At 46.5% G+C, this 12,706-nt stretch overlaps 1 protein-coding gene across 1 annotated transcript in view; it reads right to left on the minus strand.

Moving 5' to 3' along the window:
* NAMPT (nicotinamide phosphoribosyltransferase) overlaps positions 1 to 10,106 on the minus strand; it is a 31,581-nt gene extending 21,475 nt beyond the window's left edge. The window contains exon 1 of the mRNA XM_035549374.2: positions 9,928 to 10,106. Within this exon, the coding sequence (XP_035405267.1) occupies positions 9,928 to 9,987 (60 nt within the window). The 5' untranslated portion in view covers positions 9,988 to 10,106. The remainder of the gene's footprint in view (positions 1 to 9,927) is intronic.
* Between the last annotated feature and the right edge of the window lie 2,600 nt (positions 10,107 to 12,706).

Genomic DNA, 12,706 nt, shown 5'->3' on the forward strand with positions numbered 1-12,706 from the left:
CAATTTCTGTAAAAGTTCACATTTGGCATAGAGGAAGCACAAAAGATTGAAGTCTGAAAGCGCGTATCACATCGAAATTGGTCACACGAACATATCCAGGTAAGCTGGATTCAGCCACACCAGCTTTTATTAGCTACTGGTAATTAGTAAACCTACCCAGAAATTTACTTAGGGTAATGTGTCGTTTGAAACAGCTGCACTTTAAACATTAGCAACTTAAATCTGCAAAATTGTTATCTACTAGTATGTAAAAAGCAAACCTCATGTAAAACCTCTAATTCCATATTACACACACAGAAAAAAGTGATGTAAATTTGATACTGTAAATTTGAATGTTGAAATTACAGGATACATAAATCAGCTTAAGGTATACCCAGAGGTGAAGCATCAACATTTTTCTAAAATTATTAAGAAAAGTCTGTGAACAAGTCTATACGTTCCATAAGAGAAAACTGTTCCTACAGCAAAGTGCCATCATACCTCAGAACAAAACTCGAAAAAGGCATGAAATACGTCTTGATTTTTCTGAAATGTCCACATTTATAGGCTCAGCTATGAGTTATACTTCCTGTAACTTCTTACTCCAAACCATCCTAAGAAGTGTCCTTTTCAATATCACACTGAACTGGAAAAAGGTTAGTTTAACATTGTCCTGTCTTCTTAAAATGTACCTCTGACACTTTCAAAATAAAACATTTGAAAGTTTCCCTTACCTGTATTGCTAAAACTGTCTATTAAAGGATTTAAAGTCATTTTTTTCCCTCTTAAATGTCATTTCTATTTAGTATTTCACACAGCTTGGATAGTGACCTAGACTGCTCAATTGCACTGTCTGGTTCTCCTACAGCAGCAGTTGTGTTTGGGTTTCCAATGCTGCAAGGAAACAGTCAAACAACCAGAAGGTCAATTTTCTGATCTTCCCATTATCTTTACTTGTATGAAATTTTCGAGGCCAATCAAATAAAACCCAAGCTTGTCACTGCAAGCTAGCTGCCTTTACTTCAAGCAAGGCACCGCAGATCAGAGACATTGAACGGAGCACAACCTGCTCCGTTCCGATTCCACAGCCACTCCACAGGGAGAATGCCTACTGCTAATCATGTCAAACCCAAGTCAAAAACTGCCCGACAGATTTGGTTTCTAGCTATTAGGAAAAGTCTCACCCCACAAATTATACCATGCCCTGTCCCAGTTCTAGGCAGAACTCCCAACGAAGTGAATCCCAGTGCCAGCCCAGGCAGTTCTGCTCACCCCATAACCACACGCACAAAACCACAACCACACAACAATCCAAAAAACCTACTACGGAGCAGTCTAACGCAATACGCTGTTTGACACGTCTTCCTAACTAACCGGAGTATGGACACCCACACAATCCTCTTACATGAAAAATTATGTTCTTTTTTGTGCCCACATATGGGACAGGACTTTAAGCTGGGGCTTTTCATTTGATTATATCGCTTGGGAACTCTGGTTAACTTCATTTACATTCTCCCTCCTATTTGCATGCTACAGCTTCATGCTTTCAGAAACACTCGACAGAGCCCACCAGCTTCACATGCACAGAGCCAGCGTTCCAGGAACAATTCCCCAAACCAATACCTGAATTCCTTGAATACGATCTGGAACAAAAAGATGTGATGTTGTTTTACCCACAATGGTAAAAAAAAAAAAAAAAAAGAAACAAAGCTACATCCACATGAGACTGCCTAATCAAGTCTCTCTAACAAAGTTTAATTATCCAAGTTACAAAGGCAGGTTGCTGAAGTTAGCACCTACATTATAATGAAAACTTGCATGACCCTCAGCTACCAGCTTAAAAAAAACAAAAACTCTGGCTTTTGCTGTTCCAAGGCATCTCCTCCAGCTAAACATTTCTCTCTGTCAAGGGGTTACAGGCCCCATATTCACTTAAGGTGTGCAGTGCACACGCTGAGCTGGTGCCACACTTCCCTGGTGCACTTCAATGCTGTTTTCCTCATGGACTTCCCATTCTAGCTGTGCTTTGAAGCACGATCCCAAAACACGGTGCTCTGGCTGTAGACTGGAAGTTGCTGAAACCCAGCTGGAAAGCCAACAACCCAATTTATCCTTTACGGAGCACGCCTGGGGAAACAGCTCCTTCAGACTACCTTGCTGGCAGTTTCAACCTAAGAAAAAATATCCTCGAGTTCCTCAAACAGTAAATCACGGATTTAAATAATTTTTCTGACTTTGGATTAGATCTTAACCTGAAAATATATACCCGCTAGCATCCAGAAATGTTATCTGCAAGGTTGAAAACCTAGATAAAAATTGCTTATGAAAGAAATGTCAGTTTATCAATTAAATTTCATCAAGTACTTGAAAGATAATTTATTTTCCAACGGTTATATGTGTAAGACTTAATTCTATTCTTCACATACTAGAATCTATTTGGACAGTGAAAAATACACACCCCTGGCAATTAACATATTTCACATCTAAGCAATCTTCACCTTTGTAATCTTAAATAACTTGTGCTTTTCTTTGATGCTCTACAAAGCTATTGGTTTTAGCTACAAAAATCAAAACACCCACTGGGTGTCTGCAAGGATCTCACAGACTTCTCGGTATTAAAAGGCACAAGCACAGCATGAAAGGACCAAATCTTCCAGCCACTGCTTACTCCAGGTGTGCAAGAAGCCAATCACAAGAGCCATTTCCCCTGTTCTTGATGGGTTTAGCTGGAGCTGCAGATCTCTGGATCCATTCCCAACCCTCCATGTCCGTGCTGTGCTAAGTCACGGTGTCACTCTGCGCCTCCAGCACGCATCCATCAGCCAAAGGGCACTCGTCCGGCCCCAGCTGTGCCTGCAAGCTACTAGGCAGGGCACAAAAGGTGCCCAGAAGGCACATCTGCCTAATATGCATCACTGCAGCTCTGACCATTAGCAGGGATTTCTGGATGTCTAGGAGGTAGGAAAATAATACCCATCCACCAGAGGGATGGGCAGGCACTTGGGTAACGTAATCAAATGTCTGGGGTAAAAAAATAAATGAAATATGAGGAAGGATCAAGCCCTAGGGAGCAGGAACACTCACAGAAGAGACAGAGTGCCAGTGGAAAACAAATCAAAACAAACTCCACAACCAACCACACGAAACCAAACAAGACGACTGCAAGGCGCTTGTACAAGGAAAAGTACACTTTGAAAAATGCCAGAACTGCCCTTGTTGTCAGATGATGTTTTGCTTCTTTCTGTATTCTACTTAAGAGTAGAAAAAACAGACAGTGACAATAGATGGCATTTGAAATATGTTTTACGTGACTTACAGATTGAGACAGCATTGATAAACCCATGCTTTCCGGTAGGGGATGACAGAAGCTGGACCTGTACAGACAGGCTCTCAATAAGCAGAAGTGACTAGAAACTCAATAGGAAACCCCCTTTTCTACAGAAACAAACAAAAACCTAACCAAAGTCCCAGTAGGGGACTAAACGACCCCTTACAAAAAAACAAAACAAAACACAGAACTCCAAAATATCTTCTAAGGCCTTTTGGTACTTAGTTCAAGACTGTGGTTCAGGTTTTGTCTACTCCAGGTCTGACAACCAGCCATCTCCAACAAGGGTATGGACTATGACTGAGATAGAGCACCTATCCTCCAGTTGGGATAGCTCCTTATCAAATTTAATCCAAGAAAAGGCGCATGCTGGGCAAAGAATACCTCTGTAAGGACTTCATCTGTGCAGCTAAATCTAGTCAGCCATTTGAAAGGAACATACAGCACAAATCAGATTTAGGTCAGGCATCCAAGAAAACACCCAATGTTAAAAGTTAGATTTTAAGAGAAATGAATTAATAGGTACTCATAACAAAACAGGGAGAACTGAGGCAAAGGATGTATTAATTTTTTTTTGTAGGCTAGATGATAAACCCTTTGTAGTAACAGCTTGTGTTTACAACCTTTGATGTACAAGAGTTTGCAGTGAAACTACTTTAAAAAGGTTGTTTAAGTCTATACACATCAACCATTTGAGAACAGGAGGGAAACCAGGTCTGATGTAAGTACAGGAGTCAGGTGTGGCCAAATTCTCCAGCAGTGGCTTATTCCTGGTGTTCAGCAAGTTGTAACCACAAACCATCAGAAAGATGCCTCTGAGCCCTGCCTGCAGCAAAGAAAACAAAATGCAGAACATCTACCAGCAGGGTCAGGCCTGTACTGTAACTCCACGAGAGATAAGATAACGCCAGCTCAACCAAGAAGGTACTTGAACTTTCTGGAGTTAGTTGAAAAATATTGCAGAATAGGTACAGAACAGCCCAGCTACTGAAACCAAGGTGGAAACACAGAGAATCAGGTGGAAAACAAGGGAGAATCAGGGAGAAAATAAGCCTGAAGGAGCGTGGTCCTGGAAGCTAGTAGATGGGCTGCTCGGCTGGGGCACTTCAGGATCTGCAGAAAGTTATTAGGGCACAAATTAGGGCTTGCTCACTGCACTACAAGCCTTGTTCATACACCAAAATGGGCCATATCCATGCCAGCATTGGCAAAAATTGTTTTAAGTGACAAAAAGGAGAGCCGAAGTTGCGGGATGAGGTGTCAGAACAGCTTGTTGAACTAACTTGTACTGGAAGAGATGTGTTTGGGGGATCCTCGCCCCCACATACAACCTGCGGAGCTAGGTGACTTCACTGCAGTGGGGCTTCGGGCATTTCTGCTGGAGAGACTTCGAGGAAACACCTGTAAGACCCCCACTAGTGCTGGTATTACTTACCAGTTGAAAACCTCGTGTAGGGAGAGGGAGGCCACAATTTGAAAGACCACTTCACCTAACCCTTCATCGGGTTCAACCCATGGAGTGGTTCAAAGCAAAGCTTGCCAGTAACCTTTGGGGAAAACACGGTTAACAACAGAGGAAGCGAACCCGGACTTGGGAACAAAGGAAATGCTTTATCAAATATATCTCACTGGGATGAGACATAACTAACAGCAGTTATTGCTGACCCTCTTTGGGAAGAAAAAACCTGTGACTAGCAATTAGATTCAACAAGGATGCTTTTGCAGCTTCCAAAGCAGTCACAGAAGGAACATGTACCATAAACAAAAGTAGAAATGAAAACCAAATCCAAAGTTGGTGTGGTTAAACAATAAACTTATCTGAACACAAAAGGCAATCACAGAAGAATCAACCTTTAAGAAGTTAACAAAAAGGGCATTCGACAGTAGTAGGTTAAGTGCAAGATGCTTGCAGGAAAGCATAAAAAAACCCCAAAAACTAATAGTCAAGTACAATCTTCTTATTTTTATCATATATGAGCTTCAAATTACCGTAAGAAAATAGCCTTAGAGTGACCCCAGATGACCTGACGTGGCACAAGTGTAGCAAACACAGATTAAGGCAGTGTTTAAGTGAGAATATTGGGGTATCTGCTCTTATAGATGAGGAGAAACTAGTTCAGGTTATGACCGAGACTGAAAGCTGATTCTGTACCATTTTTAATGTCTCTGTATTCTGGTTCATCCATCATCTCTTACTTACAGGTTGACAAATAAGAGGACGGTAGAAGTGAGCAAGAAATAGTTAACAGATCAGCCAGTACTATGAAAAATAAGGGGAGCACGTGTACGCAACCAAACTTCTATGGAAGCTGCTCGTAACAGCAAGAGATGCTCTAAGTGACCACATTCACATTCATCTAAAAAACAAGGTCAAGTGTAAGCACTGTAACTAAATGTATTCTAAAATGCTCAAAAAAAAAATACTACATTTAAAAAGGTCACACTTCACAACAGATTTCTTTACCTCCCAAAATTCCTGTGTTTTGCATCCAAGATTATCATAACAAAGATGACAAAACACCTTATGTTTGCTGTTTACACATTTGAGTAGTCCTCTGTAGCATTTCACATAGTGCTACAAGTTTCCTGATCCTTAAACATAAAGACAACGCATTTAACTTTCTGAGAATGAAAGCTGCAATGACTCAGTAGAGGTGTACTTCCCATTCATTTAAAAACTATCCGAATCCTGTCCTGTTGCAGCGTTCCCTCGGAGCGATGACGACTTGGGGGCTGGGACACCACCACGTGGCTGTGAATCAAAACTTGGAGGATAACAGCCCCTGACAGAGCAAAGGCTGCTTTCTACGAGGAATGCCAGCCCAGAAGTTTCCGATGCCTGCCACTGCCAAAATTACAGGAGGTAACAAAACACATTTGCACCCCTACCAAAAGGTTTTAATTAGAATCATAGAATCATAGCTTATCCCGAGTTGGAAGGGACCCGCAAGGATCACTGAGTCCAACTCCTATCAATTAAAATAAATATATATACATATATGTGCCACAGAGAAGAATAATTTGCCGTCACTGAGTACTAATCAAACCCAATAAGCTGAAGGATACTCATGACTCTTCCTCGCATACCTACAGCCTTCTAAATAAAGCACATGCAGCCTGCCAGCGCCTGAGAATAAACATACGCTGGTGTGAAATGCTTCACAAGTGCTCTTCTACATCCACGCAGAGCGTAAGAAGTCAGTCGCAATGACAAATTATTAAGATTCAACATGGAAGACGGACAGAGTTAAGCAAAAATCTTTAAGCTGCCTCGGACCATCCCGAAAGAGAAACAGATCTCATTTACAGTCCTGATGGCAAGTCGGCTCCTCTTATGGAGTAATTGCATCGCAGCTTGTTAGAGCTATCAGCTTAATTACAAACCACCCCGAGCAGCAGTCAGGCAGCCCACTGGTAAGAACAACAGAAGCTATCACTGCTTTAGCAAAGGAGGCTCCTGCCTCCCTCCGACAGCCTTTCCCCTCGCTCCTCATGCTCTCCAGGCCGGGCCCACAGCTCCGCCAAGCTGCCCCCCAGGACGGTCTCAGATACGGATTCCCTGGAAGATTTGATGCCTGTACACAAACAAATAAATGTGGGATAAACAGAGCACTGGGAATCAAAGAGGAAGGAAAGAGGGGCAGCGTGTTTGCAGCACCGAATGGATGAGGAGGATGAGAATGGATGAAGGACGTGGGACCTTTCGTTGGGAAGCACCATGAGGGAGCAAACCTGTCAGAGAGGGGCATGAGAAAGGCAGAGCCACAGGGAGGAACCGTACAGCCCTGCTGGGAGGAAGGGCGACGTTAGGGCACACTAACCTCTGATAAAAAGGAGAAAAAAAAAAAAAGAAGAAAAACCAGACTGAGGAACTTCCTGGTACAGACAGAACAAGACAGCATGCAGTATGTTTGCATGAGGAACCATGAACTTCAAGGAGTTTGCTGATAGCCCCACCTGCAGCTCTCAAACTAGCAACGAGGATCTTGACTTCACGTGCTGGTCTTTTTCAGCAACATCGGGTCACCAGCAGAAAGCTTCACTGCTAAAAGGCTCATCTCTGTGTTGGACTTCAGCACAAAGCAGTTCCCCAAATAACTCTGCGCGGGTGAATTTCTTCAAAGTCTTGTGACCCAAAGAATTAAAAAATGCGTTTTTACTTTAGCAAGATGCATACAAACCATACCAGATGCCCATGCCCAGACCTAGAGGGGATGGCACAGAATACCCAGCACACGGGGAGTTGTACTCCTGGGGGACTTGGAGAAGCTTAAGAATATGCAAAGTACTGAGGGAGAAAAAAAATAATCTGACGTAAAAACATTTATATTGTTATTGGGGCTAGAGATAAACTAGGCAATCTGAAACCTTATCTCAAAATCATGGAGCACTTGCACAGATCTGTAAGCCCCGTTCACAGTGGAAGCTGAGTACTGGCTTCGGGGCGTAGAAAGTCTGAAATTCACCTGCTGGGAATGACTCCTACCCAGGAAAACAGAGCACACAGGAATTAAGTACAATACTGAAACTGGGTGTTTGATAATCTTCTGTGACTTGAGATGAAATGTCCTGTGACACACACCCAGGCAGGAAAGCGGTTTGGGAGGGAGGAGGTTAGATCAGCTGTCAGTGGAAAAATCTTTGCCCACCAAATTACTTTGTTTTATGCTACTTGTTCCTGGGTTTTGACAGGCACTTACACCAGTCACCAATTTTCTCGCCATCCCAAATTTTCCATTGTAGCAACACAGAAGTGGGACACTGGAGCCAATGCTGTCCTGCCTCAAACTAATGAGTTGTGACAGATATGAGCTGGAGACACCACAACTTGTTACTCATGGACAGCTGCCTAAGCTAGGGCTGTACTGGTTGGGACACTGCACATTTTGTCCCCGAGCTGTTTATTTTCACGTGGCTTTTGCCACCGCCATTAGTTCGTATGGATCTGCGTCGGGATCACCGAGCAAACTTCCCAACACAGCTACGTGTTTCTGCCTCACGGTTTGATTGTTGTGTGTTGCACATAAACAGATGCTGCGATTGTGGATAAAGCAGAAATATTGGAGAAAAAAAAAAAAGAAAAACACAACATCAACTCTCAATTTTGTTCTAATTGCTAATCAGAGCACTTGGTAACACTCCTGTAAGAAGTCTGGTGTTGTAGACTACCAGCTATTTTAGCGCGATTGTTACTGAAAGTGCTTCCACTAGGTGTGCTTCATTGATTAGGAAATGACAGTATCATCCAGGGAGAAGGTAAGTGATGCTTGCTCCTGTTACCTAACAAGATAAAAGAAGCTACTTGTAAAACCATTGTTCAACGATATTGGAGCTTTTAAGACTTGGAACAAAGTATATGGGAAGATAAACAATTTGAACGGCCCTAATAAAGCAAAGCAGGCAACTCCAACTGCTTTTGATACAGTACAAAATGCTCCTAATTGCCACAGACAACTTCATCCAAATTAAATCTGAACTAGAAAAAACTCAGGCCTTTACTTGACTCCTTTAGGATTTCTACCGCTCATAGACTGCTACTAAATCATCCTGCCTATAAAACAGCAAATGAGACAGAAGTAAATGTCGTCTGTCATCCCAGTTCTCCTCACTAATACTAATCCTTGACCAGATGCAGTGAATTTAAGAGTAGCGGCACGTTAGAATTAAAATAGATGCTGTTTAAACCCACGCCTACAGCATTTGGTGTGATTAGTCTCAAACATGGAAGAGAAGGGGCTCTTCCACATCTGAATTAAGGATAACAATGAACACTAAGCGTGGTTCTTAAAGAGCACTGGTGCCAGATTAAGCCCTGAATGAAAGCAGTTCCACAAGCCCTCAACGAGATGCTCTGAGATTGTATCAGCATCCTGTAGGCTTCCAGCTCACCTTCCTGCGAATAGCGGCAGCAGGGGGCACGAATTGTAGAAGCGTGCCCCCATGAGCGGATAAACCTGTAAGGGGCTATAATAAAGTAAGGAAGTGGTACCGTCGTTGCGCTTAGTGCCCCAGCAACCTCTTTGAATTACAATTCCGCTCCTGAAGGGAAAAAAAAGTTAAGTTTTTTCAGCCTAGGTGATGAGGGAGCGTGTGTAGGACCGGGCTCGGGGTCTCACAGGCCCAGTGTTTAGGGGCTGTAGGGTCAGGCTCGGGCAGCCCCGAGCAGCGCAGGACCGGGGCCTGGCCGCACTCACCTCCTGACGCGCTGACGGCGCTTTGGGGTCAAAAATGATGGAACTGGGGAGCCGCGTGAAGGAGGGCGGCGGGGCGCGCGGCTCCACAGAGGGGCAGCGGGCTGCGAGGGCAGCCCCGGACCCTTAACCTACGGGGCCGGCTGCCGGTGCCGCAGGGCACGCCCGGCTCCCCGCCGGATACGAAACCGCCCGCACCCGCCGCGCTTTCGCTTCCCCGAGCCCTGCGCCCGCCGCGGCCCACACGTGCTCGGGGCACCGGCCCCGGGACGGAACCCCCCCCCCCGCGGGGCTCCCGGGGCCGCCCGGCCCCGCTAACGGGTACCGGGGAGGGGGTAACGGTTCCCCCCCGGGGGAAGGGCCCCGCTCGGCTCTGCCCGGCTCGGTGCCCCGCCCGGTGCCGGAGGTGCCCCCCGGGTCCCCACGCACCTTGTAGGAGTCGGTGGCGAGCAGGATGTTGAACTCGGCCCCCGCCGCCGCGCACTCCATGGCGCCGGGCCCCGGCAGCGGCGCGGGCACGGCACGGCGAGGCGCGGGCACGGCGCGGCGCGGGCACGGCGCGGACTGGGCTGCGCCGCCGCTCCGCCAGGGGAGGGGGCGGGCACGGGAGCGCTGCGGGCGGGGCCTCGGCGCGGCGCTCCCCGCGCGCTGATTGGCCCCGCCGCCCGGCCGCCGGGGGCGGGGCCCCGAGGTGAGGGCGCGGTGGGCGGGGGGCGGGCGGCTCGCTATTGGGCGAGGGGAAAGGGGGGGGGGAGGGGGCGGGGGGCGGCGTGACGCGGGGGGCGCCGCGCGATCGCTTGGGAGGGGCTGGTGACGTCAGCGCGCGGCCCGTGCGCGCGCTCCCCGGATTGGCGGCGGGGGCGCGCGCCGCGGGGGCGCGCTGGGGGGCGGGGGAGGGGTGCTCCGCTTTCCTCCTGCCCCAGGCCCTGCTGGGCTTTCCCGGCAGGGGGGTGGCTGGAAGCGAAAGGCGAGCTTCCCTCCTCTCCCTGCCCCTTAGGCTCCTGCACGGCGACATTTCCCGGCAGCGAAGGGGAAATCCTCATTTATGTTCAGAAAACAATAGTGCATGCTAATTAAAAATGAATTAATTAGATCAGTCCTTTAAATTGCAAAAAGTCAGACCCATGCTACAGGGCTCCTTTTTTAAAACCCTGACGTTCCTGGCTGCAGAGCGCTGCTGCTGGACCTCCGAGCCTTCAGTACCACAATTAATGATGATGTGCTCAGACGGAATTTTTAATTGTCAGCATCTTCCCACTCCTCCTGCTGGCTCCTTCTTGTGTCTTACGGCGTGCCAGAACCTGAAGAATGGTTTCATTTAGCTCTCGTGAGCATATCTGAAGCCGTATCTGCACTGAAATATTGTAAAGTCAGGGCGCCAGAGTATTAATAGGGAATAGTATTATGCTGAACAGCGCCGCATTAAATCACGCGTTGCTGGTTAAGGGAACATATTTTATATCTGGGAAAAAAATAAATGCTCCTGCGGCAGTGGGAGTATAGTTAAATGGGGGAAGAGGGGTGATCCTCGGGACCTCAAACACCTGATGTCTGTGCTGTATTTGCCATGTTATCCGTGAACCTGACTTCGTGCTGATCATCTGGCTTATTGAAACAAGGATTTGTAATTTACGTGGGGCGTAACTTCTCGTTTCAGATGGCACCCCGTAAGGAAATACTGTCCTTCGATTTAAATGCACGTTCAGCTAAATCGGTTCTGACACCGTTCAGCCTACCGACAGAGATGGGCATCTTCACTAACTATCTTTTAACGTTTTCCTTTGACATATGAGACGCTATTAGAGGTACTCATTTTAGGTATTTTTAATAAACAGAGCCCTAATGGTGGGTTTAATAAAGCCATATTAATCCAGGGACGTGTTTTTCTCCCCAGGGATTTCTGATGAGAAGTGATATTCTTCATAGTAGAAGTGTCCAGTCAGCATTTTATGTATATGAAGTCTATAATGTAGCCCGCTGCTGCAGTTGGAGGAAAGCTCTCCTGCAAATGCGTTCTCAGGTTGATGTATTGGGAGGTGTGTAAGGACAGCCAAATTAAGATGGAGATTAGATCATATCACTTTGGTCACTATTGCAAAACTAGGTATTTATTTCCTCTAGCTGTGAGAGTCGTGTCACAGCTGCACAGAAGATCCGCATGACTGAAATTTCTGCACACACCGTGGTTATGCACACAGTGTGAATTTTTCACCTGAAGAATTTCTGGTTAGTTTGGTAATTCTGAGCCCAGACCAATCCCTTGTGCTCTGTTTATCTTGGTGGTAATTCCAAAGCATATCAATGAACTGAATGTCAGCATTATCATAGAATCATGGAATCATTAAGGTTGGAAAAGCCCTCCAAGATCACCTGGTCCAACCACCCCCCTACCACCAATGTCACCCACTAAACTCTGTCCCTAAGCACCACGTCCAACCTCTCCTTGAACACCCCCAGGGACGGTGACTCCACCACCTCCCTGGGCAACCCGTCCCAGTGCCTGACTGCTCCTTCTGAGAAGAAATGTCTCCTCATTTCCAGCCTGAACCTCCCCTGGCACAACTTGAGGCCATTCCCTCTAGTCCTGTCACTAGTTAGAAGAGGCCGACCCCCATCTCCCCACACCTTCCTTTCAGGCAGTTGCAGAGAGCAATAAGGTCTCCCCTGAGCCTCCTCTTCCCCAGACACAACAACCCCAGGTCCCTCAGCCGCTCCTCACAGGACTTGTGCTCCAGGCCCTTCACCAGCTCCATAGCCCTTCTCTGGACATGCCCCAGGGCCTTGACGTCCTTCTGGCAGTGAGGGGCCCAAAACAGAGCACAGTACTCGAGGTGTGGCCTCACCAGAGCCGAGTACAGACTATCTTTAAATACTGATCATTTCTGCTCAAATATGCAGGCAAAAGAACAGAGTTCTAGCTGCCCTGCTTTAGGTTTTTAGGTTTTGTATGGGTTGGTGCAGCTTATAATGGTTGGCACCAAATGCCTCTGTGCCTGACAGACAGGTTGGAATTGCTGGATGGTATCAGACATCTGTGTCTTTCCACCTCAGTGCATACCACTGTTCATTTTGGAGCTATAAGGAAAAGAGTGGAGCCTGGAGACTTTTTTTTTTTTTTTCAAGACTAAGTCTGCTAAATCTCCTTTTATCCTTCCTAAACCTTCCCACCCTACACCACTCTGCAGTGCTCCCTCTGTGTTCTCGAGGC

The sequence above is a fragment of the Cygnus atratus genome, chromosome 1, assembly GCF_013377495.2.
Source record: "Cygnus atratus isolate AKBS03 ecotype Queensland, Australia chromosome 1, CAtr_DNAZoo_HiC_assembly, whole genome shotgun sequence".
Lineage (NCBI taxonomy): Eukaryota > Metazoa > Chordata > Aves > Anseriformes > Anatidae > Cygnus > Cygnus atratus.